The sequence below is a fragment of the Phocoena sinus genome, chromosome 20 (assembly GCF_008692025.1).
Source record: "Phocoena sinus isolate mPhoSin1 chromosome 20, mPhoSin1.pri, whole genome shotgun sequence".
NCBI lineage: Eukaryota > Metazoa > Chordata > Mammalia > Artiodactyla > Phocoenidae > Phocoena > Phocoena sinus.
Window position 1 is genome coordinate 20298693 of NC_045782.1, and position 22789 is coordinate 20321481.

At 49.4% G+C, this 22789-nt stretch overlaps 1 protein-coding gene across 3 annotated transcripts; it reads left to right on the forward strand.

The window, feature by feature from the left end:
* The first annotated feature begins 857 nt into the window (after positions 1 to 857).
* RAD51D (RAD51 paralog D) lies at positions 858 to 20506 on the forward strand. Of its 3 annotated transcripts, XM_032617136.1 has the most exons (10): positions 858 to 1093; positions 1396 to 1457; positions 1654 to 1772; positions 8823 to 8904; positions 9147 to 9281; positions 9767 to 9862; positions 13249 to 13339; positions 13464 to 13534; positions 16123 to 16287; positions 16460 to 20506. In XM_032617136.1, the coding sequence occupies exons 1-10, from the start codon at positions 1012 to 1014 to the stop codon at positions 16541 to 16543; spliced, it is 987 nt and encodes a 328-aa protein (XP_032473027.1). In that variant the 5' UTR covers positions 858 to 1011; the 3' UTR covers positions 16544 to 20506. The 3 variants fall into 3 exon arrangements, with proteins under 3 accessions (XP_032473027.1, XP_032473028.1, XP_032473029.1); XM_032617137.1 differs by lacking the exon at positions 9767 to 9862 and having other exon boundaries at positions 16460 to 17041; XM_032617138.1 differs by lacking the exon at positions 9767 to 9862 and having other exon boundaries at positions 8823 to 8887; positions 16460 to 17041.
* The last annotated feature ends 2283 nt before the right edge of the window (positions 20507 to 22789 follow it).

Sequence of the window (22789 nt, forward strand, 5' to 3'; positions counted from 1 at the left end):
CAGTTTCCTCATCTGTAAAATAAGAATAAACATAGCACCTACCTTACTGGATTGTGAGGAGATAACCCTGTAAAGTTGTTTTCTTTCTTCCAGAGGATGAGGTCAAGCAAAGGACACTTAAAAATACCAAATTGGGATTTCCCTGGTGGCGTCGTGGATAAAACTGCGCTCCCAATGCAGGGGGCCCAGGTTCCATCCCTGGTCAGGAAACTAAATCCCACATACATGCCACAACTAAGAGTTTCCATGCCACAACTAAGGGGCCCTGGAGCCATAACTAAGGAGCCCTGGAGCTGCAACTAAGACCTGGCTCAACCAAATAAATTACATAAATAAATAAATATTAAAAAAAAAAAAAAACAAATTGTGTGTGTGTGTGTGGGTGTGGGTGTGGGTGTGTTCTATATACTCAGGGTTTTTGTTGTCTTTCATTTACAAATTCTTCTATTTGGAAAATAGAGAAGCAGATGCCCTCTCTGTGCTCTGCTGCTTTTTAGCACCCATCAAACGATCGGTAATTATCTGATTTATTTGATTTCCTCTTTCCTGGTCTTCCCTCACTAACAAGTACGTCCCTGAGCGTAGGGATGGTCCGTCCGATCGAACGTTCTGGCCCAGTGTTCAGAACAGAAGGCTGCACCTGGGAGGTCTGCAGGGAGGCGAGATCGGGTAGAAGGCAGAGACGCACGCGGGCGCAGGGTGGCAGATCTGGGCGCGGTGGCCTCGGCGCAGGGGAGCCGGCTCCGTGCCGCCCGCGCAGTCTCCGCCCCAACCGCCCGGCTCGCGCATCCGGCCCGTGGCCAGCAGGTGTCGCCGCAGGCCGGGCCCCGGAGCCTGGAAGCCGGAAGCTGCGGCGCGGTCCGGGCGGGAGGACTGTGGGTGCCGGCGTCCCCGCAGGCTCCGCACCCTCCGCGCCGCCTCCACCTCCCGCCTCCCTCCCGCCTCCCGCGCTGGTCCAGAAAGGGCCCCACGGATGTCCTCGGGACGAGCGGCACCGGGCCCCCAGGGAACATGGGCGTGCTCCGGGCCGGACTGTGCCCGGGTCTCACCCAGGACATGGCCCAGCTTCTGCGGAGCCGCGGGATCAAGACAGGTGATCGCAGGCGTGCGCCAGTGCGGGCCACGCGGCCGGGCCCAGCGCAGAGGCCGGCCCCGGCCCTGGCACCCCCGGGAGTGGGGGGCCTCTCCCCCCCTCCTCCGCCCACAGCCTCCTTGAGAGCCCGGGAAGGTGGGAGCGAGCTAGCCACGCCCCAGGAAGGGTAGAACCCCCACTGTGTGCCAGGCACCACGCCAGGTCCTGCGGCTCAGTTAGTCGACGTAGGCGAGGAAAAGTCAAGTGAGCGAGGCCCCCGAGCCTCCCTTCCTGCCCACCAACCCCACGTGTTTTGTTTTCAGTGGTGGACCTGGTTTCAGCAGACCTGGAGGAAGTAGCCCAGAAATGTGGCTTGTCTTATAAGGTGAGCTGACAATCTCCGCTCCAAACCTGGATGTCTCTAAATGCCCATCCCTGAGCAGAGGGTTCCCAGAGATTGATAAGGGGGCCGTATGAGACCCTGGGGGCCTCTTCCGTTGGCGGGTCACTGCCGAGTACTCTGGGCTGCTTAGGGTCGGAGCGCCCCGGCCCTCTCCTGAGTTTCCCCGCCCCTTCCGCAGGCCCTGGTTGCCCTGAGGCGGGTGCTGCTGGCTCAGCTCTCAGCTTTCCCCTTCAATGGCGCTGATCTCTACGAGGAGCTGAAGACCTCCACTGCCATCCTGTCCACCGGCATTGCAAGGTTTGTGTGGGTACTTGGGGGAAAAGGTGAGAGGCGGGCTTTTGATACTTGTGTCTAGGGAGAGCAGGCTTTTTCAAACAATGGTGAGGATGTTCAGGACTTTGATTTCTCTTAAGCTATAACAGGGTCTCTCCAACTCCTAACTTTTGGGGATGCAGAATTATTGTGGGGGGGCTGTCCTGCGCTTATAGTAGGATGTTTGGCAGCATCCCTGGCCTCTAGCCACTAGAAGCCGGTAGCACCTCCCTTCCCATGTCTGACAATCAAAAATGTCTCCAGCTGTGACCAAATGTCCCCCCACCCCACCCCAGGGTGGCAAAATTACCGCTGGTTGAGAACCACTGTCCTATAACACAAGATGTCAGTATTTCATTATTATTTAGCAGATCAGAGCAACTCTTCTCTGCCCCTACCCCCTCTTTCCCTTATGGATGGGGCAAGAGAGCATGGCAGGACTAACATTGACTGAGTGCCTACTACATACCAGCCACTGACACATAGTAGGTTATATAATAGGTTGTATAATCTCTTCAGTAACGCTGTGAGTTAGTGATTTTTTTTTTCTTTTTTTAAAATTTATTTATTTTTGGCTGTGTTGGGCCTTCCTTGCTGGGCGTGGGCTTTCTCTAGTTGTGGAGAGTGGGCGCTACTCTTTGTTACGGTGCGTGGGCTTCTCATTGCGGTGGCTTCTCTTGTTGCAGAGCACAGGCTCTAGGCGCGCGGGCTTCAGTAATTGTGGCACGTGGGCTCAGTAGTTGTGGCTCGTGGGCTGTAGAGTGCAGGCTCAGTAGTTGTGGCGCATGGGCTTAGTTGCTCCACGGCATGTGGGATCTTCCCGGACCAGGGCTCAAACCTGTGTCCCCTGCATTGACAGGCGGAATCTTAACCACTGCGCCACCAGGGAAGCCCGAGTTAGTGATTATTAACCCCACTTGAGTTTAGCCCAAGAGGAGTAAGGGGCAGAGGTGGGGCTCCAGCCCTGGGGCACTTGATCCAGAAGTTGGTTCATTCCCCGTACTCTGCAGCAGGAGGGAATGAGAGTGGTTATCTTCTGCCGTGTTGTGTGGAGAGAGAAAGAGTTGGAAGAAAACGGGCAGCTTCTGGACAAGGAAGTCTGACCTCATTCTTGGCCTGTTTGTGCAGAATTTGATAAAGAACTCTGAAACCACAAAGGTCTTTGGATTGGTTTGGCCCTCCCTGTTTCCATAACACATTCTCTTGGCAAGGTTCATAGAGCACAGTGCTTGTTTTCCCCGGGTTGGGGGTTCAGTTCTGTCATTCATCAAGAACTGGCCGAGTGCCTACGGGTTCCAGGTAAGTGCAGATGATACCGGTACGGGTGAGGCGAGGCACTTAAGAACCCATTGGGTAGAGAAAGCAGGTAAACACAAGAGAGAGGTGTGAGCGTGCGGGGAGGCAGCATAAGGAGGGGGTGGTTGGACATTCCCTGGCTCTCACTGCCAGGGGCCCGGGTTTGATCCCTGGTTGGGGAGCTAAGATCCCGCAAGCTGCGTGGTGTGGCCAAAAAGAAAAAAGAAAAAAAGAAAAATGAGGGGGTGATTAACAAGGAGCAGCCTTGGCCTTTGGGAGCTTATAAAACCAGCATTATACAGAGGAAGCAGTCAGGTGATAAACTGGCAAGATGGCAGCCACGGTGAGTCACTGCAGGGGGGATCAGAGAGATTCAGGAAGGCTCTATGCAGGAGGCGGGCCTTGGGCAGTGAGGAACGGATGGGCCTTCTCTGAGTATTCCGGCACCGTTACTCCAGGTATGTCGTCTCATTTATCTTCACAATCACAATGAGCGCGTTGCAATGAAAATCATCATCGTGTAGATGAAGAAACTGGGACTCAGGTTAAGTGACTTGCTCAAGATCCCACAGCTAGGGAATTCCCCGGGGGTCCAGTGGTTAGGACTCTGCACTTCCACTGCAGGGGGCACAGGTTTGATCCCTGGTTAGGGAACCAAGATCCTGCAAGTTGTATGGCGAGGCCCCCCCAAAAAAAGATACCTCAGCTAGTAAGTGGCAGACCAGACCCTTGACGTCACACCTGTCAGGCTCCTAAGCATAAGAACCCACCTCTAACGCATCTGCCCTATTGCCTCCTCCAGGCAGGAGGCTGTATTGTGAAAGTAGAGTTACAGGCATAGGGTGGAGGTGGGCAGGGTGGATGGGGCTGGGGAGCCTGGCAGGAGAGAGGCCCAGGAGGATATGGCAGGGGAGGGTGTGTGAGCCGATGTAGGGCAGGGGATGGCAGGAGGCACGCTGAAGAAATGTGATAAGCCTTCCTGCCAGGGGGAATATAGATGTGAAGAATCAAAGATGACCCAGTAGGTTTCTAGCCATCCTCACAGTGTTCTTTGGACACTTGATGGATGTAACTCTAACACGGGAGGGGAGGGGAGTTCTGTAGTCAACAACTCGGGAAATGCTGGTTAACCCAAATGAAGCAGGTTTCCCTGCTGAAGGCTTTCTCACAGCTTGTAATGCTGGCGGGCACCGTGGATCTTTACGAGGGCAAGAAAACACATAGCGTGCCTTGGAAGAAGCCATACTATCTGGGGAGATGGGTGGTTCCCTGAAGGCCAGAGCTGTGTCTTGTTCATCTCTGCCTCTTCCTCGTTTTAGAAAAAGGCCTTCAGGAAATGTGACACATACAGGCGATGTTTGAATGAATGGCTGAAAGAATGACTCAAAGCCAGTTCAGAGGGAAAGGTGGAGGATAAATCCCAGAAATCATTTGTGTTCAAAACATGTGGTAAGACCCATTTGTACTTCTGCTCCACAAGGCAGGCGGAGGAAGAGGGGTGGTCTGTCCATGTTGATGAGCAGAGATGATTGGTAGGGAGGTGCATCAGGAGACATGGAATGGAAACAGGTGAGAAGTCTGCTGGGAGGTGGATCTGGGAATTCCTTATGGAGACTGATCCTCACAGCCAAGAATGAGGTTGATTCTTTTATTTATTTATTTATTTATTTATTTGCGGCTGCATTGGGTCTTCGTTGCTGCGCGTGGGCTTTCTCTAGTTGCGGCGAGCAGGGGCTACTCTTCATTGCAGTGCGCAGGCTTCTCATTGCGGTGGCTTCTCTTGTTGCAAAGCACAGGCTCTAGGCGTGCAGGCTTCGGTAGTTGTGGCACGTGGGCTCAGTAGTTGTGGCTCGCGGGCTCTAGAGCACAGGCTCAGTAGTTGTGGTACACAGGCTTGGTTGCTCCACAGCATGTGGGATCTTCCCGGACCAGGGCTCGAACCCGTGTCCCCTGCATTGGCAGGCGGATTCTCAACCACTGCACCACCAGGGAAGTCCCAGGGTTGATTCTTGACTGGAGAGTTAAGACCAGTGGTTTCACCCAGGCTGCGTGTTAGAATCATTTGGGAAGCTTAAGAAATATTCATGCCTGGGTCTCCCTTTTAGAAATTCTGACTTCATTGCTCTAGGCCAGTGGTTCCCAAACTTTTCTGCCAGGTAGAATTACCTGGGAATTTTTTTTTTTTAATTCCAAAGCCCTATTCTGCGCCCCCAAACACACACACCAATTGAATCACATTCTCCGGGGCTGGAACACAAGCATCAGTGTTTTTTGAAGTTCCCAGGTGACTCCAGTGTGCAGACAAGTTTGGGAATCACTGATACAGGTCTCTTTTTTTAAAACTCCCGTGGTTATTTTAACATGCAGGCAGGACTGGGAAACACTAGTCCAGCCTAATGGTGTTCAGATTTCAACATGTATCCTTGTTGAGACTCAGATGTGGTCCTCGCCCTAAGAGTTTCTGATTCAGTAGGTCTGGGGTGGGGCCTGAGAATTTGCATTTCTAATCAGTTCCCAGGTGATGCTGATGCTGCAGGTCTGGGGACCACACTGGGAGAACCACTGCTATAATGGGACTGGGGGTTCTCTGATCTCAGTGGGAGGAACGGGATCCAGCAGTGGCAGAGGCTGGATGCTCTTTAACAAGGTGCTTATTACACAGAGACAAGGTGAGCACAGTTATCCCAAGAAGCCGCAGGGCCAGAGTGGTAACCAGAGCGTTTTGACCAGCAGGGCCCTGTGGTTATAATCATGGGGGCCTTGGAATTGAAAGAGATGGGGTGCTTACGTGCTGCTTGGCGTATACAGAGGGGTCATGGGACGTCTTCGAGGACCATCACAAAGGGCTGGAGCCCATGGGTGATTGCAGGGTTGGGACAGGGTTGCATGTGGCCAGGACATGGAGGTGTTAGTATAGGCTGTGATGAGAAGGAGGTGAAATTTCAGCCCATAGGTTGGGCAGGATATGTCGTTTTTCCCTTGCTGCTTTCAATAATTTTTCTTTGTCTTTAATTTTTGCCAATTTGATTACGATATGTCTCAGCGTGTTTCTCCTTGGGTTTATCCTGTATGGGACTCGCTGCGCTTCCTGGACTTGGGTGGCTATTTCCTTTCCCATGTTAGGAAAGTTTTCGACTATAATCTCTTCAGATATTTTCTCGGGTCCTTTCTCTCTCTCTTCTCCTTCTGGGACCCCTATAATGCGAATGTTGTTGCGTTTAATGTTGTCCCAGAGGTCTCTTAGGCTGTCTTCATTTCTTTTCATTCTTTTTTCTTTATCCTGTTCCACAGCAGTGAATTCCACCATTTTGTCTTCCAGGTCACTTATGCGTTCTTCTGCCTCAGTTATTCTGCTATTGATTCCTTCTAGTGTAGTTTTCATTTCAGTTATTGTATTGCTCATCTGTTTGTTTGTTCTTTAATTCTTCTAGGTCTTTGTTAAACATTTCTTGCGTCTTCTCGATCTTTGCCTCCATTCTTTTTCCGAGGTCCTGGATCATCTTCACTATCATTATTCTGAATTCTTTTTTCTGGAAGGTTGCTTATCTCCACTTCATTTAAATTGTTTTTCTGAGGTTTTATCTTGTTTCTTCATCTGGTACATAGCCCTCTGCCTTTTCATCTTGTCTATCTTTCTGTGAATGTCGTTTTTGTTCCACAGGCTGCAGGATTGTAGTTCTTCTTGCTTCTCCTGTCTGCTCTCTCGGTTGGGCAGGATATGGGGTGTGGGTAGTGACCTGTTTCCTGGTGGTTTAGGGACAGAAACTGGATTAGGATTAGCCATGACTTGAATTTATCTCAAGGCTTCCACAGCCAGAGTGTTGATAACATAGGAACCTTCTATCACTCATTTCTCTGGAAACATTTATTGTGCATCTCCTGTGTTTCAGCCACTGTGCCAGTTCTGGGGTGAACAAGGCCCAGTCCTTGCCCCAGGGTGCTCTGGGCCAAAAACTTTTGCTCTGGGCTTCCCTGGTGGCGCAGTGGTTAAGAATCCGCCTGCCAATGCAGAGGACACGGGTTCGAGCCCTGGTCTGGGAAGATCCCACATGCCGCAGAGCAACTAGCCCCGTGAGTCACAATTACTGAGCCTGCGCGTCTGGAGCCTGTGCTCCGCAATGGGAGAGGCCACGATAGTGAGAGGCCCGCGCACTGCGATGAGGAGTGGCCCCCACTTGCCGCAATTAGGGAAAGCCCTCGCAGAGAAACGAAGAGCCAACACAGCCAAAAATAAATAAATAAATAAATAATTAAAAAAAAAACAAAACAAAAAAAAACTTTTGCTCTGCAAGAGGATGAAAAGACAAGCGATAGAATGGGGAAAATAGGGCTTCCCTGATGGTGCAGTGGTTGAGAGTCCGCCTGCCGATGCAGGGTACACAGTTTCGTGCCCCAGTCTGGGAAGATCCCACATGCCGCGGAGCGGCTGGACCCGTGAGCCGTGGCCGCTGAGCCTGCACGTCTGGAGCCTGTGCTCCGCAACGGGAGAGGCCACAACAGTGAGAGGCCCGCGTACCACACACACACACACACACAAAGAATGGTGATAACTCCAAATGCTAGTAGGGTGTGGAGAAACTGGATTACCTCATACATTGCTGGTGGGAAAGTAAAATAGCATAGGCACTCCGGAAAACAAGTTAGTAGTTTCTTGTGAAATTAATATGCACTTACTGTACAACCCAACAGTTGTATTCTGGGGCATCTATTCCAGAGAAATAAAAACTTAAGTTTACAGAAAAACCTGTATGCAAATTTGCATAGCCGTTTTATTCATAATTTCCTCCAACTGGAAGCAGCTAAAATGTCCTTCAATAGGTGAATGGTTAAACAAACTTGGTCCATCCATACCGTGGAATACTACACTGCAGTAAAAAAAAGAACAAACTATCGATACATGTGACAACTTGGATCTCAAGGGAATGATGCTGAGTGAGAAAAGCCAATCACAAAGGTTACATATTGTGTGATTCTGTGTACATAATATTCTTGAAATAACATAACAACGGAGATGGAGAACAGATTAATCGGTTGCCAGGGGCTAGGGATTGGGGTGGATGGAAGGGGAGTGGCTATAAAAGGGTGGCACAAGGGAGCCTCGCAGCAATGGAAATGTTCTGTATCTTGATTGTGGTGGTTACATAAACCCATGCATGTGATGAAATGGCATAGACTTATACACACAGACACACACGGAACTAATGGTGGTGAATCTGAATAAGCTCTGTGGATTGCACCAGTGTCAATTTGCGATGTTATAGTCTAGTACAATACATCTTATAGTGAAAGATGCTACCATTAGGGGAAACTAGGTAAAGGGTACATGGGACCTCCCTGTACATTGTTTTTTGCAACTTCCTGTGAATCTGTAATTATTTCAAAGTTTTAGAAAATGACAAATTATGGGAAATGCTAACAAGGAAACCCAGAAGGGGCTGAGATGGAGAATGAGAGGACCATTGGATGGGGTGGCAAAGAGACCTCTGTGGAGAAGTGATCACCCAGAGTGATCTGTAAGCTGAGAGTGAAAGGATGAGGGGCCAGAGGAGGAACATTTAGCCATGCCGGCTTTCCCCAAAGGAAACTCTACCAGGAGAAGCCTCCTGGCCAGAGATGTTAGAGTGTCTCTGGACAGAACAGTGCTTGGAAGGGATGTCTTGCTTTTTTTCCTGGTTCCTACTCCCCTCCCTTCCCTCGAATCCCCTCAGTTGATTCTCTTGCCTTCTCTTCTGCCATCAGCCTGGACAAACTGCTGGATGCTGGTCTCTATACTGGAGAAGTGACTGAAATCGTAGGAGGCCCAGGTAGCGGCAAAACCCAGGTACACGTGCGTCCAGCAGCCAGGACGGTTGGGGGAGGTGTGTGCATAGCCCTGGATCCCTGGGGAAGCTTCTGCCAGTGTGCTTGTGATTCGGAGATCGGGAGAGAGAAGATGGGTGGTGAGGAGTGAGGCTTGGACTGGGCCCATTCGTGTCTCTGGGATCTGGACAAGATTTGGTGGGAGCACCCATGCTGGGCCCTCCTTGAGGGCTCAAGTTCACCCAGTGCCCCATCTGTACTCAGGTATGTCTTCGTGTGGCTGCAAACGTGGCCCATGGCCTGCAGCAGAACGTCCTATACATCGATTCCACTGGAGGGCTCACAGCTTCCCGCATTCTCCAGCTACTTCAGGCCAGAACCCCAGAGGAGGAGGAGCAGGTAAAGAGCAGGAGGGTTGGGTTCCTTTGAGGTTCCGACACTGTAAGTAAGACCCTGTTATCCAATGTGGCAAGAATTTTGGTCATTTTTGTGAATAGATACTTCTGGCTTTGAAACTTGCTGTTCTACTAATACTTTCTGTTCTGCAAGCCTCCCCATTATGACATCATCCCACCCCTGCCATACCCTAATTCAGGGCTGCCATACACCCAGTATCTGTGTTTCTCTCCCATTTCTTGCCCACGGAAGACAGACTAATCAGTCCTATCCCTCCTTCCCACGGAGCTCTGACTTGGCTTTGCAGCTCAGCACCCAGACAGCCACCTTGGTGAGAACTGGCCCATCAGACAAAGCCCATTTGCCATCCTGGACCTGAGTCCTTCTGTCTAAGTGCCTCTTCCTGCTCAGCTTCGAAATCCCTCTTCATCTTGCGCGACCCCCCTCCTCTTCTCCAAAGCTCTCCCTTCTATCTCCTACCTCTTCAGGCGGGAGCTCTCCAGAGGATCCAGGTGGTGCGTGCGTTTGACATCTTCCAGATGTTGGATGTGCTGCAGGACCTGCGAGGCACTGTGTCCCAGCAGGTGAGCCTGCTCTTCCGCCCCTCCCTGCTCCTCCCAGCTGGCCAGTGCTGTCTGCATGTGGGCAGGTGTCCTACTACAGACTCTGCTTGGAAACGCAGATGTGCAATCTGGTGACTCTAGCTGTGTCTGCCACTCCCAGGATGGGATTTCTGGATGCTTAATTCATTCCTGAGTGCCTCCTCGTTTACATGCCCATCTTCCCCAGTAAACTGTAAGCCCCTTCCTTGAGTGCAAGGATCATGTCATATTCATCTCTGCATTCCAACGCCGGATCCATTAAGATTACTTTCAGCGGCAAGTAGTAGAATCTATCTGACAAACACTTGAACCTTGAGGACTTTTAATTATCTCACATGAGTCTGGAGGTTGGCAAGTCCATAATGTCAGGGCTGTAGGTTGGTGTGCCTGGTTCTCTTGCACTTCCCCCCTCATGATTGCAAAGTGGCTGCTATGGCTCAAAGCATCATGTCTTCACACATCCATATTACATCCATATTCAGGTCAGTGAGAGATAGATGCCTCTTTTCTGTACCTCTTCCCTTTTATAAGGGAAGAGAAATCTTCCTCTGGAACCCCCCAGAATGCTTCCCTGTTCCCATTACATCTAATTGACCAAAACTGAGCTATGTGTTTTTCCTAGACCAGGGGTTGGGCCCACCTTCCCTGATGTCAGGAGATTTCTTCCCAGTACTTGAACACATTCAGAGTCCTGTTAACAAGGAAGAGGAGTTTGGAATAGCATTTGGCTTGGTACCCTGCTACACCTGATAGGTGCTTAGACAGGATTTGGTGCACTGATTTATACACTCTTAGATTTGGGAGACACCTTACAGAGGATAGTTTTTTTTTTTTTTTTTTTTTTTTTTGTGGTACACGGGCCTCTCACTGTTGTGGCCTCTCCCGTTGTGGAGCACAGGCTCTGGACACGCAGGCTCAGTGGCCTTGGTTCACGGGCCTTAACCGCTCCGCGGCATGTGGGATCTTCCCGGACCGGGGCATGAACCCGTGTCCCCTGCATCAGCAGACGGACTCTCAACCACTGCGCCACCAGGGAAGCCCAGAGGATAGTTTAACTCATCTTAAACTTTATCTCTCACCCCAAAGCATAACATGTTCCCATGGGCATACCCAGGGTTGTATATAAAGTAAAGCATTTTTACAAACTTTAGAACATACAATAGTTGAACAAATACTTGCCATAGGAATCGTAGCAGGCTATGACACCCCCATGTGTTGAGACATGAAGTCATGTAGTTCTGACCTAATCCAACCCTCTTGTTTCTAGAGATGAGGAGAGTGAGGGCCAGAGACATTCAGTCACTTGCCCAAAGTCACCGCATATTTAGGATAAGAACAAAGCTTATAACCCAAATCTCTCAATTCCCAGGTCAAAAGACGATATTTTTTACTGTAGGGCCATTAGCTGGTATATATTTCTATTATTGCATAGCAAGTTACTACAGACTTAGTGACTTAAAACAACACATATTTATTGCCTCACAGTTTCTGTAGGTCAGGAGTCTGGGCACAGCTTAGCCTGGTCCCCTACTTAGGGTCTCTCTAGGCCGTGATCAAGGTGGCAGCTGGGCTGTGTTCTTATCTGGAGGCTCAACTAGGGAAGAACCACTTACAAGTTCATTCAGGTTTTTGGCAGAATTCATTTCCTAGAAGCTTCAGTTCCTTGCTGGTAGCTGGTTGCTGGCAGAAGCCACCTTCAATTCTTTGAGGCTGCCCACTCTTCCTGACATGTGGCCCTTTGCATAGGCAGTTCACAGCATAGCCACTTGCTTTTTCAAGACAACACAAGAGTAAGAGCAAAACGCAACACACCATCTTACATAACATAATGTAATCACGGGGTGGCAGCCCATTCCCTTTGCCATATAATGCAGCCTAATCAAGAGAGTGACATCCAGGGAATTCCCTGGCGGTCCAGTGGTTAGGACTCTGCACTTTCACTTCCAAGGGCCTGGGTTCAATCCCTGGTCGGGGACTAAGATCCCACAAGCCACGCAGTGTGGCCAAAAAAAGAGTGACATCCTAACACCTTTGACATTTGACTAGTAAGAAAGCAAGTCATGGGACTCCCCCAGGGTCAAGGGGAAGGGATCATAGAGGATTCAGACACCTAGAGGTGGGGATCGTGAGGTCTGTCTGCCACAGATACCTGATAACCCCATTGTTACAAGCGGCAAACGGCTTATTGTCCCATTTTGGCCAGAGATTTCAACCTGCTCTCCCAGAGAGTAAGGAAGGGCTAAGCTGATCTCTCTCTTTTCTGCCAGCGTCCCTTAGACAGCCAGTGACTGGCCAAGAGTCAATAACTGGGATGTGAAGGGGGAGACATGCAAAAGACAGACAAGATAAGCTGAATATCCAGGACTTGGCCAACATGAGATGAAAAAGAACAGTTATGGAAACAGAATTGGCAAATGGGTTCGATATAAGGAATAAGGGAGAAGAGAAGGGAAGCTTCAAGGACAAGAAACATTTTAGGTTCAAGAAACTAGGAGGATGTTTCCTAGTTTCCTGGTTTTAGCAGGTGGCTGTCTATATAGTCTATATTTGGAAACTTTTTTTTTTTTTGGCTGTGTTGGGTCTTTGTTGCTGCGCATGGGCTTTCTCTAGTTGTGGTGAGAGGGGGCTACTCTTCATTGAGGTGCACAGGCTTCTCATTGCGGTGGCTTCTCTTGTCATGGAGAACGGGCTCTAGGCACGTGGGCTTCAGTAGTTGTGGCACGTGGTCTCAGTAGTTGTGGCTCGCAGGCTCAGTAGTTGTGGCACACGGGCTTATTTGCTCTGCGGCATGTGGGATTTTTCCGGACCAGGGCTCAAACCCATGTCCCCTGCATCGGCAGGCAGATTCCTAACCCCTGCACCATGAAGGAAGCCCCTGGAACCTTTTTAGATATGGAAGATTAGACCCTAGAGGCACAATCTGGAAGGAGACTGAAGTAAAGAGAAGGCTGACCTCTTCAGCAAAGGAAGTTAGGAACTTGGGGCGTAAGCAGGAGAGGGAAGAGAGAGCCTGACAAGATGATGGGGGACTGGCCACAAGGAGAAAGATTCTACTAAGAAAATTCCTGACCAGGGGACCACAGGATCGGAGCAGGGATTTCTCAAATTTAATTATTTTAGGGTATCTGTGATGTCCTGTGATTTAAACTCTCTCTTTCCACCCAATTCTTCAGTAAAATCTGTTATACATACAAATGGGGGTGGGAAAAAAAAGACATTTCTGAAATTCCATCATACATGCCCAGCTGTATTTGGGGTGGGGGAGGTTATTTCTTACCAGTTTCTGGAAGAGGAGCAGGCTTGTCTGGTAGTGGTCGCCCCCTAGAGGCCACCTGGTTCATGGCGCCTGCTTCCCATCAACCCCACAGGTGACCAGTTCTTCAGGGACTCTGAAGGTGGTGGTTGTGGACTCGGTCACTGCGGTGGTCGCCCCACTTCTGGGAGGTCAGCAGAGGGAAGGTGAGTGGTGTGGCAGAGCCCAGGGTTGGGGTCTTGATCTTGCCTCCTGGTTCTGGAGTCCTGTCTCCGGCCGGCCTGGTCCCCGATGCCCTGCTGCCCACCCTCTCTGCTTTTTCTTCCCCAGGCTTGGCCTTGATGATGCAGCTGGCCCGAGAGCTGAAGACTCTGGCCCGGGACCTCAGCGTGGCACTGGTGGTGAGGAAGTGGACTTGGCTAGCCATCCTTGCCTTACCTCTGGTCCCTGGGCTTCACCAAGTGGGGAGATGTTCTTTCAAGTTACAGTTCTTTATTTCCCTTAAAGAGCAGCTTCTGAACCCCCAAAGTGGCCCTTTGGGAAAGGACCATAGCCCAACTTCCCTGGGTCATCTAGAGCACCAGACTGGGAGGGGATCGGACCTTAAATAGCCAAGGGATCAGGGACAGTCTTGTTTTTCTTTTTACTTTCTTTAAGTCAGGTTTATTGAGGTATAATTCATACAGAGTAACCTCCTCCTTGTTTGAAGTTTGATACAGTCATCTCCAGCCTTGTTACCCCACCGCAATCAAGATACAGAATATTTCTGTCACCCCAGAAAGATCCTCCAGCCCCAGACAACCACTGATCTGGTTTCTGTCCCAATAGTTTTGCCTTTTCCAGAGCTTCATAGAAAGGGATCTTTTGGCTTTTAAAGTAACTTTTTCTGCTTATGGAGTAGTTTTTTAAAAGTCTGCATGCTTCTCATAAAAGAGGGTAAAAAATAGTTAAATATGAGTCAAATTTGTAATTGATCTCCACATCCACAGAAACCATATTAATAGTTTTATATACCTCCGTAGAGTCTTTTTTCTCTGCATATATACATATACTTTTAACCAACTTTCCAACTAAACTGTAATCTTGTTAAAAAAAAAAAAACACACACACCACCATTTCCCATGTCTTTTAATAGATTCTTTAAGAATGCCAGTTTTAGCAGCTATGTATTATTTTGTTTAATACCTGTGTTACAGGGGTGAGGAAACCTTTCCTCTAAAGGACCAGGCAGTAAATACAGTTTGCCTTCCCTATCCGTGGGTTCTGCATCCGTGGATTCAACCGACTGTGGATTTGCGCTGTAGTTGGTTGAATCTGTGGATGCAGAACCCGCAGATACGAAGGGCCAACTATACTACACCATCTTATTTTATTTATTTATTTATTGGGCTGTGCTACGAGGCATGTGGGATCTTAGTTCCTTGACCAGGAATCGAACCTGTACCCCCTGTTGTGGAAGGGCAGAGTCTTAACCACTGGACCACCAAGAAGTCCCTTCTCTATTTTAACTAAAACTACAGTGAACCTGGAATGGAGAGAAATATCCTTGAAATGATCACTCCTCCTGAAGTAGCCACCTTGCTATGAGTTAGGCAGATTAAATTCAGTTGAAATTTTGAAATCTAAAAGAAAAAACAGAAGAAACACTACAGTGAGCATCCTTATACCTAAATCTCTTTACATATCTCATATTTCCTCAGACTCCTAAAAGTATAATCAGTGAGTCAGGGACAAACATATTTTTAAATGTCTAGATATGACATTGCCAAGTTGCCGGGAAGGTTATAGTTTTTGTGCACCTACCAGCAGCATAAGGGGCTTTGTTCTTCTATTCTTTTGTTCTTTTTTTTTTTTTTTTGGCTGTGTTGGGTCTTCATTCCTGCGCGTGAGCTTTCTCTGGTTGCAGCAAGCAGGGGCTGCTCTTTTATGTGGTGTGTGGGCTTCTCTTGCTGTGGAGCATGGGCTTTAGGCACGTGGGCTTCAGTAGTTGCAGCACGCGGGCTCAGTAGTTGTGGCCTATGGGCCCTAGAGCACAGGCTCAGTAGTTGTGGCGCTTGGGCTTAGTTGCTCCGCGGCATGTGGCATCTTCCCGGACCAGGGAGTGAACCCATGTCCCCCTGCATTGGCAGGCGGATTCCTTACTGCTGCGCCGCCAGGGAAGTCCCTTCTTCTGTTTTTTTTTTTTTTTTTTGCGGTATGCGGGCCTCTCACTGCTGTGGCCTCTCCCATTGCGGAGCACAGGCTCCGGACGCGCAGGCCCAGCGGCCATGGCTCACGGGCCCAGCCACTCCGCGGCATGCGGGATCCTCCCGGACCGGGGCACGAACCGGTATCCCCTGCATCGGCAGGCGGACTCTCAACCACTGCGCCACCAGGGAAGCCCCCTTCTTCTGTTCTTATACTGGGTCCCAAGGCCTCCCTCTGCAGACTGTAGGATGTATGTGAGCACCTGCTGTGTGCCAGGCTCTGGCTTAGGCAGCAGGGATTCAATGATGAACAAACCACACCTCTGCCCAGGGGTAGGGTGGGGAGCAGGGGTTAACCTCAAGAGGATGCACTGAGGTTGGCGTTGCTTACCTGAGACTAGCGTGGGCAGAGCAGAGCTGACCGGCCTTCCAAAACCCCTCCCACGTATACACACAGATGCACACCCTGACACAAAGGGGTGGGTGCACGTAGTCTCAGGATGCCTGATTGTTGCGTTGGGGTTTTAGTGGGCCTAAGCGGACAGCACTGCTTTTCCCAGACACATGCCCCGTTACCTTTTATTGGAATCAAGCCTGGGACGTTGTGGTTTAGTGGCAAGAGCTCTGCACAAGTCAGGAGTCCAGGGTTCTGATTCCAGACCGTTGATAAGTTATGGAAGCTTGGGGAAGTTGTTTCCTTGTACTAGGCCTCAGCTTTCCCATCCAGAAGATGAAGCCATAGGAGCAGATGTCCTCTGTACCAGCATTACAGATCTATAAGCCTTTGATTCTTTTTGCCGCAGGTGACCAATCACATGACCCGAGACAGGGACAGCGGGCAGCTCAAACCTGCCCTGGGACGCTCCTGGAGCTTTGTGCCCAGCACCCGGCTTCTCCTGGACACCGGCCAAGGTGCAGGAGCATCAGGCAGCTGGCGCATGGCATGTCTGACCAAATCTCCCCGTCTGGTGAGCCAGCCCCAGGGGAAAGCCAGGGATCTGGGCCCTTGAGGGTGGCTTCTGTGCCCACAGATAGTTCCTCATCGAGGAACTTCTGGATACTGAGACCCAGCAGCCAAAGAGGCTACCCACTTGGGCTGCTCAACTGAAAAACTCACCTTCCCCTCCTGTCTTGTTCCAGCCAACAGGTTTCCAGGAGATGGTGGACATTGGGACCTGGGGGACTCCAGTGCAGAGCCCAACATTACAGGGAGATCACATGTGACTTGCTGTTGATTGGGACAAACCCTCCCACCATGGGACATGGTGGCTGCATAGAAGCTCTCGGGCTGGGCAGACATCTTAGTCCTTAGCTCCTCTCTCTGGAAACACAGTGTTACTGGCTAGAGAGGATGCTACTGTGGAAGGACCCAGAAATTCATGCCGGTACCAGGTTTTCCTCCCTTGTGTCTACCACGTATGTTTCCAGCAGGCGCCGAGTTCAGTGTCTTGGGCATCTCTGAAGAGGCATGCTGGTGCCTGGACAGATAACCCTGTGCATCGCCGTACTGCACTCCATCCTAACACAGGGACCGAGTCTGAGGCCTCTAGCTTGACTTTGCTTCCCTTCTTCTTCTTTTGTTTTTTTGCCTCTGTTTTTTCCATCTGTAAGATGGGGCTCCCTTTCTTTTAACTCTCTCTTTGAGTTACCGGGTGGAATTAACCTTGTAAGTGCAAAACTCTTCTTTATCTAGGTCCTGATATTAAAAGCATACAGAGGAAATTCTCTGAGCCCCAGAGCCATCCATTTTCCCCCCAGAAGGTGGTTTTTCAGTTTCCCTAGTGAGGCCCCAAAGAATGGTTATTCCTCTTTCCCTCTTGCCCATTGGTTTCACAAACCTGCATGCATCACTATGACCAGGTGAGACCGGGAGCTCACGCAGTCCCAGGAATATAATTTAACAGGAAGGAAGATGTGACCTGGTCCCCGTGAATCCAGCCGCTTGTTTAACGTGCGTGGGGCCCTGTGGGGCCCCTCCACAGTGTCGAGTAACCAGAGGTGCTGAACCATGGCCTTGCCCATAAACAGATAGAGGAGAATTTGCACAGTAAGTAGAGCCAGCTGGGAAAATTGATGCTGGCATAAATAATACATGGTAAATCTAGTCCTTTATGTAGAAATTCATTGCCAGTGGCTCCAACATGCAATATAATTACCCCTCTCTTCCTGCCAGCTGTACCACAGCCTAGTGCCCTAGTGTATGAAATAACCCCCCTGTCTGTTATGGCACTGTGGCCATCCCTCTTCAAGCTATAACTCTGGCTGGGCGGGGAGGAGGACACAGGGAAAGGAAATAAAAGACAAAGGAGAGAAATGATCAGGATTGTTCACTGACCACAATTTTTTTTTTTTTTTTTTTGCGGTACGTGGGCCTCTCGCTGTTGTGGCCTCTCCCGTTGCAGAGCACAGGCTCTGGACGCGCAGGCTCAGCGGCCATGGCTCACAGGCCTATCCGCTCTGCGGCATGTGGGATCCTCCCGGACCAGGGCACAAACCCGTGTCCCCTGCATCGGCAGGCGGACTCTCAACCACTGTGCCACCAGGGAAGCCCCACTGACCACAATTTTTAAAGGAAGGTTGCCTTTCTCGGTTTGAGAGCCTGTCATGTAATTAGTTGCTTGGCTGCAGGAAGAGAGGTCAGAGTTACAGGCCGAAGACAAGACATTTAGAGGTGATGAACACAGCAGGGATAAAAGCAAGAAGCCTGGAGGACTGGGAACAAGTGGCAGACCAGCCCGAGGGTATCTGCCTGAGTAAGGACAGGCTCGGTAAGCTGCAGACTGGAGGAGGAACCCTGGCGCTGCTGCTTTCACAGGCTCCCAGGAGAAATGAATCTTCAGCATCCTTACACCAGGAGTGTTTGGCGCATAATTGCAACCGTAGTAGGAAACAAAACGTTAAGCTGGGACTGGCACGTCCCTGTCACTTGTACCATTTGGGCATCCGGAGCCCACGCAGACATCACCGATCAATCAGGCATTCTTTTTGGCAGAGCTCAGAGTCCTTTGCAGTTTTAGTTTTTCTCCACACAGCACTCCAGGTATCCACAAGCAGTCAGTTGGAACTGGCGTTCAAGGTGGAGGCTGGTTACCATCTCTGCCCCAGGCAGATCTTCCATATGTCCCATATGTGGTGTTGCGTGCTTGGTCCTTGACTCAGGACCCTACAATAGTTTTGTTTGAGAGGGCTGTAAAGATCATAGGCCCCATCTTGTCATTTAACAGAGAAGGAAACTGAGGCCCAAAGAGGAGAAATGACAGTCCCAGTGGCAGAACAGGGGCTGGAACCCAGGACTCTCGATTCCTCAGCCAGGACTCTGTGTCCATGTTGCCTTTAGTTTCCAATCGGCACAGTTCTGTCCTCAGTGGGGACTTCTTCCAGCCACAGAGCCTCACCGAGGTAGCCTCTCTGGCCACAGGAAGGCGCTCCATTCATTGCTGCTGCAGACCACCCCGTGACATTTCTGCAGGACTTTGCCCCTCACAGCTCGCTTCCTCCTTGGCCTTGCTCTCAGACCGGGGCTTCACCTCATCCTCACGCTGAGCCCACACACTCCGCTCCAGGCCAGCCACCCTGCGAGGCTTCCCTAACAGGCCTGGGGCCAGGCTGGCCCTCCTGCGCATGTGCCTTTTGCTCCCTTTGCTTACATGTCTGCCTCCGCCCAGCCCTGACTGCATCGGTGCACACCCACCCAGACATCCTCCCTTTTTTATGCCTCAGCTGGGGTCTAGATATCACAATCCTCCTGTACCACTCAGGACTTGTCTTATTGTCTGCCCATGAGCCCAAGATCCCCTTGAAGGGCTCCCACGTTAATTTTTCTTTTGCTCTTTCCACAGTATGGGAGCTCGGTAATTGTTAGATATACAAATGGGTGGGGTTTAAAGATGGCAGAGGAGAAAACGCAGGAATGTTTTTCATATGATCTAGTCATTGAGGTCCCCCAGAGTGTCTTTTTACATATCCTTCTACAGAGGACTGTTGTATGTCGTTGGTCTGATATTATACAACGTTAATGTTGAGTCCCTACTATGTATGTGCTAGCACTTCATGGCTTTTGTTAGGCACGTGAACTCCCAAAGACTCTCAGGCTCAAGGTCCATGTATCACTGTGGCTGCTGTCCACTGCAAGTAATGAAACCTGGCTGAAAGAGGCTTAAACAATAACATTTGTTATCTCTAGTAACACGACGTCCAAGGTTGGCTCATTTGGCGGCTCATCAAGTGGCGTAGGACCTTTCCATCTTTCTGCTCTGCTCTCCTTTTGTGTTGGTTTTGTCTTTAAGCTCGTTCTCATCAAAGCAGTCATTCTGGGCTTCCCTGGTGACACAGTGGTTAAGAATCCTCCTGCCAATGCAGGGGACACGGGTTCGAGCCCTGATCCGGGAAGATCCCACATGCCGCTGAGCAACAAAGCCTGTGCGCCACAACGACTGAGCCTGTGCTCTAGGGCCCACGAGCCACAACTACTGAGCCTGTGTGCCTAGAGCCCGTGCTCCGTGACAAGAGAAGCCACTGCAATGAGAAGCCTGCTCACTGCAACGAAGAGTAGCCCCTGCTTGCTGCAACTAGAGAAAGCCTGCGCACAGCAATGAAGACCCAACGCAGCCAAAAATAAAAATGAATAAATTTATTTAAAAAAAAAGAAAACGGGGATGCTACTAGAAAGGAGGGAGTGTGCGTGGAGGAGTTGGACGTTGGGTGGGCAACCACTAGTATCTGCCAAAGTCCAGGAGGCAATTGTATCAAGGCTCACATGTGCTTAGGCCCTTTGTCCCCATCTCGTTTAGACCTACAGAAAGCCTTCCATCTTCTAGACAGTAAATGGGAGTTCAGTGAGGTTATGGACATAAAGCTAATAAGTGAGCAGCACCAGATCCAAACTTGAATCTGTCTGATTCCAAACCCTACTTCTTTCCATCCTTATGCTGCCTTCGGCTGTGACTATGTGAATGTTTCAGTTAAATTTTTCTTTGTATTTTGCCCCGATAGCAACTTGGTTACCCATCCCAACCTCTTTTTATCTTTGTTCACCGTAAAAGCTGGATCAGAGACCTACTTTCTCAGCTCTTTCCGATTTCCCGTAGGGAAGTTAGGAGGGAATGACAAACACTCAAAGAAGGGAGATATTGTTGATAATAAGGTGAACCGGAGGTTTGGGGGAAAATAAAGCTGAATGAAAAACAACAGGGTCTGTGTGTGCCTGAGATGGGAGCCAGCAGGAGGTAAGTGATTTATTTTATTTTATTTTTTGGCACGGCATGCAGCATCTTAGTTCCCCGACCAGGGATCAAACCCGCGTCCCCCTGCAGTGGAAGCGCGGAGTCTTAACCACTGGACCGTGGCAGGGGGGTGGGGGGTGGGGGGACGTCCCAGGAGGTAAGGGATTTAGATGCACATCCCAACTAGGTTTTACTGTGCTCTGGCATGGAGTTGCACTGGGGAGAGTTAAAACTGTCCAGTTGCTGGGGATGGGCATTGGAGAAGGCTCTGTGATGCTTGGAGTTTAAATTAGAGCTAGGTAGATTATTCATCCAAGCTTACCCTCAAAAAGATGTTTCTCTCATGTTTTCCTGTCTTATTTCACTGGCTAGACTAACTTCCGGTGCTAAGTTGAATAGAAGCAACAATAGCCATCCTCCTTGTCTTGTTCCTGATTTTAGTGAGCTGTTTCCAGTATATATATATATATTTTTTGCGGTATGCGGGCCTCTCACTGCTGCGGCCTCTCCCGTTGCGGAGCACAGGCTCCGGACGTGCAGGCTCAGAGGCCATGGTTCACGGGCCCAGCTGCTCCGCGGCATGTGGGATCTTCCCGGACCGGGACACGAACCCGTGTCCCCTGTATCAGCAGGCGGACTCTCAACCACTGTGCCACCAGGGAAGCCCTGTTTCCAGTATTTTATCATTAAGTAAGATGTAGGTTCCCTGTAGTTACCTTTTATGAAGGTAAGGACCTCAGTGTGTTTCCTATCTATCCTGGAGAGGGAGGCTAGGTACTGGCCATTCCATTTGACATGTGTAGAATTCTCTCTCCCAGCCAGTGGAAGGTCCATGCATCCCAGAGCTGTACAAGTGCACTTCAGCTGCTGCACAAGCTTGAATCCATGAGTAGGCTTTGAATCCTAGCTCTTTGCTGCATCTTTAGTTTCTGGCTGTAATAGTCTCAATATAAGCCTGGGTTTTTCCAGAAGACAATGGGCGTATGCTGAAAAGTGTACAAAGTCAAGGAGCAAGATTTTCATCTCATCTAACTTGGTCTTAGCTCTGATACTTACTGTATGTCATTGGATGAATTAACTTCTTTAAGCCTTAGTTTCAGCCACTGGGAAATGGGGGAAATAATACCTATTGCATAGAATTGCTTTAGGGTCATATAGCTTATGTAAAACACCAAATACTTACCCAGCCATGTATTGAAACACCCTACCACTGATTTCTTAGGGAATAATTCCCTCGGAGAATAACCTCTGATAGAAAAATTGGGGTTAGCATCCTGTGTCCGTTTATCACTTCCTGTTCCATTCTGGGTTAACCTATACAACCTCTCTCAGAAAGGAATACTTTATATTTTGCAAAATTTATTAGGTCCGGAGAATTTAAGAGCTGGTGAAGTAGAATGATGATTTGGGATTTTGGAATCAGGGGAAAATCTAGGTTCAAAACCCTACTGGGTCCTTTCTGGCTGAATTACTTGGACAAGGTAATGTCTTTGTCTTGTTGGTAAAATGTATGTTGCAGGGGAATTACCTTTTCCTTATTGGTAAAATATATGCCTCAGGGGAATTAAACAGATAATTTATGTAAAGTGCCTTTCACGGAGTCTGACACATAGTAGGTACTCAGTCACCATTAATTTTTCATGCTCTTGCCAAAAGTAACAAAAATCAGGGCTCTAGGACTTACAAGCCACGCTGCTACTAATAAAAGAAATATGATTTATTTTTTCACTGCTGTTTGGGGAAAGGCATGTGCTTCATAAATATGTATTGGAAAGTACTTAGCAAATGAGTAGAAATAATAAAAATACATCAACGTAAACAGCTCCTATAAATATGTCACTTGGTAGACAAACTAGTGTTTTATTAGTACTAAATACTATTGCTTGCGGAAAAGGATTTCAGATTACTTGCACAATGGGTACGTTATTGAGTGCCTCTGTGGAAGGGCACGATAAAGATGAAAAATAGTGATGGTGATAATACTAAAGGTGGAGAAAGGAGTGTGGGTAAATGCAGCTCTGAGCCCTCCTCGCTTCAGCGACATGCACATTATTTAGCAGCGTTCCAATGATTTAGCTGTAATATATACCAGAGGGCCCAGAAAAAATCCACAAGGATATCATGAATTCTGACACCAATTATTAGGCCAATCAGTGGCTTAAGTGCACTCCCTTTCGGAACTGAGCACTCAGCTTAAGAACTAAGCTTACAAAAAGACATCTCTGGGCCTCCCCCCATCCCTTGCTCT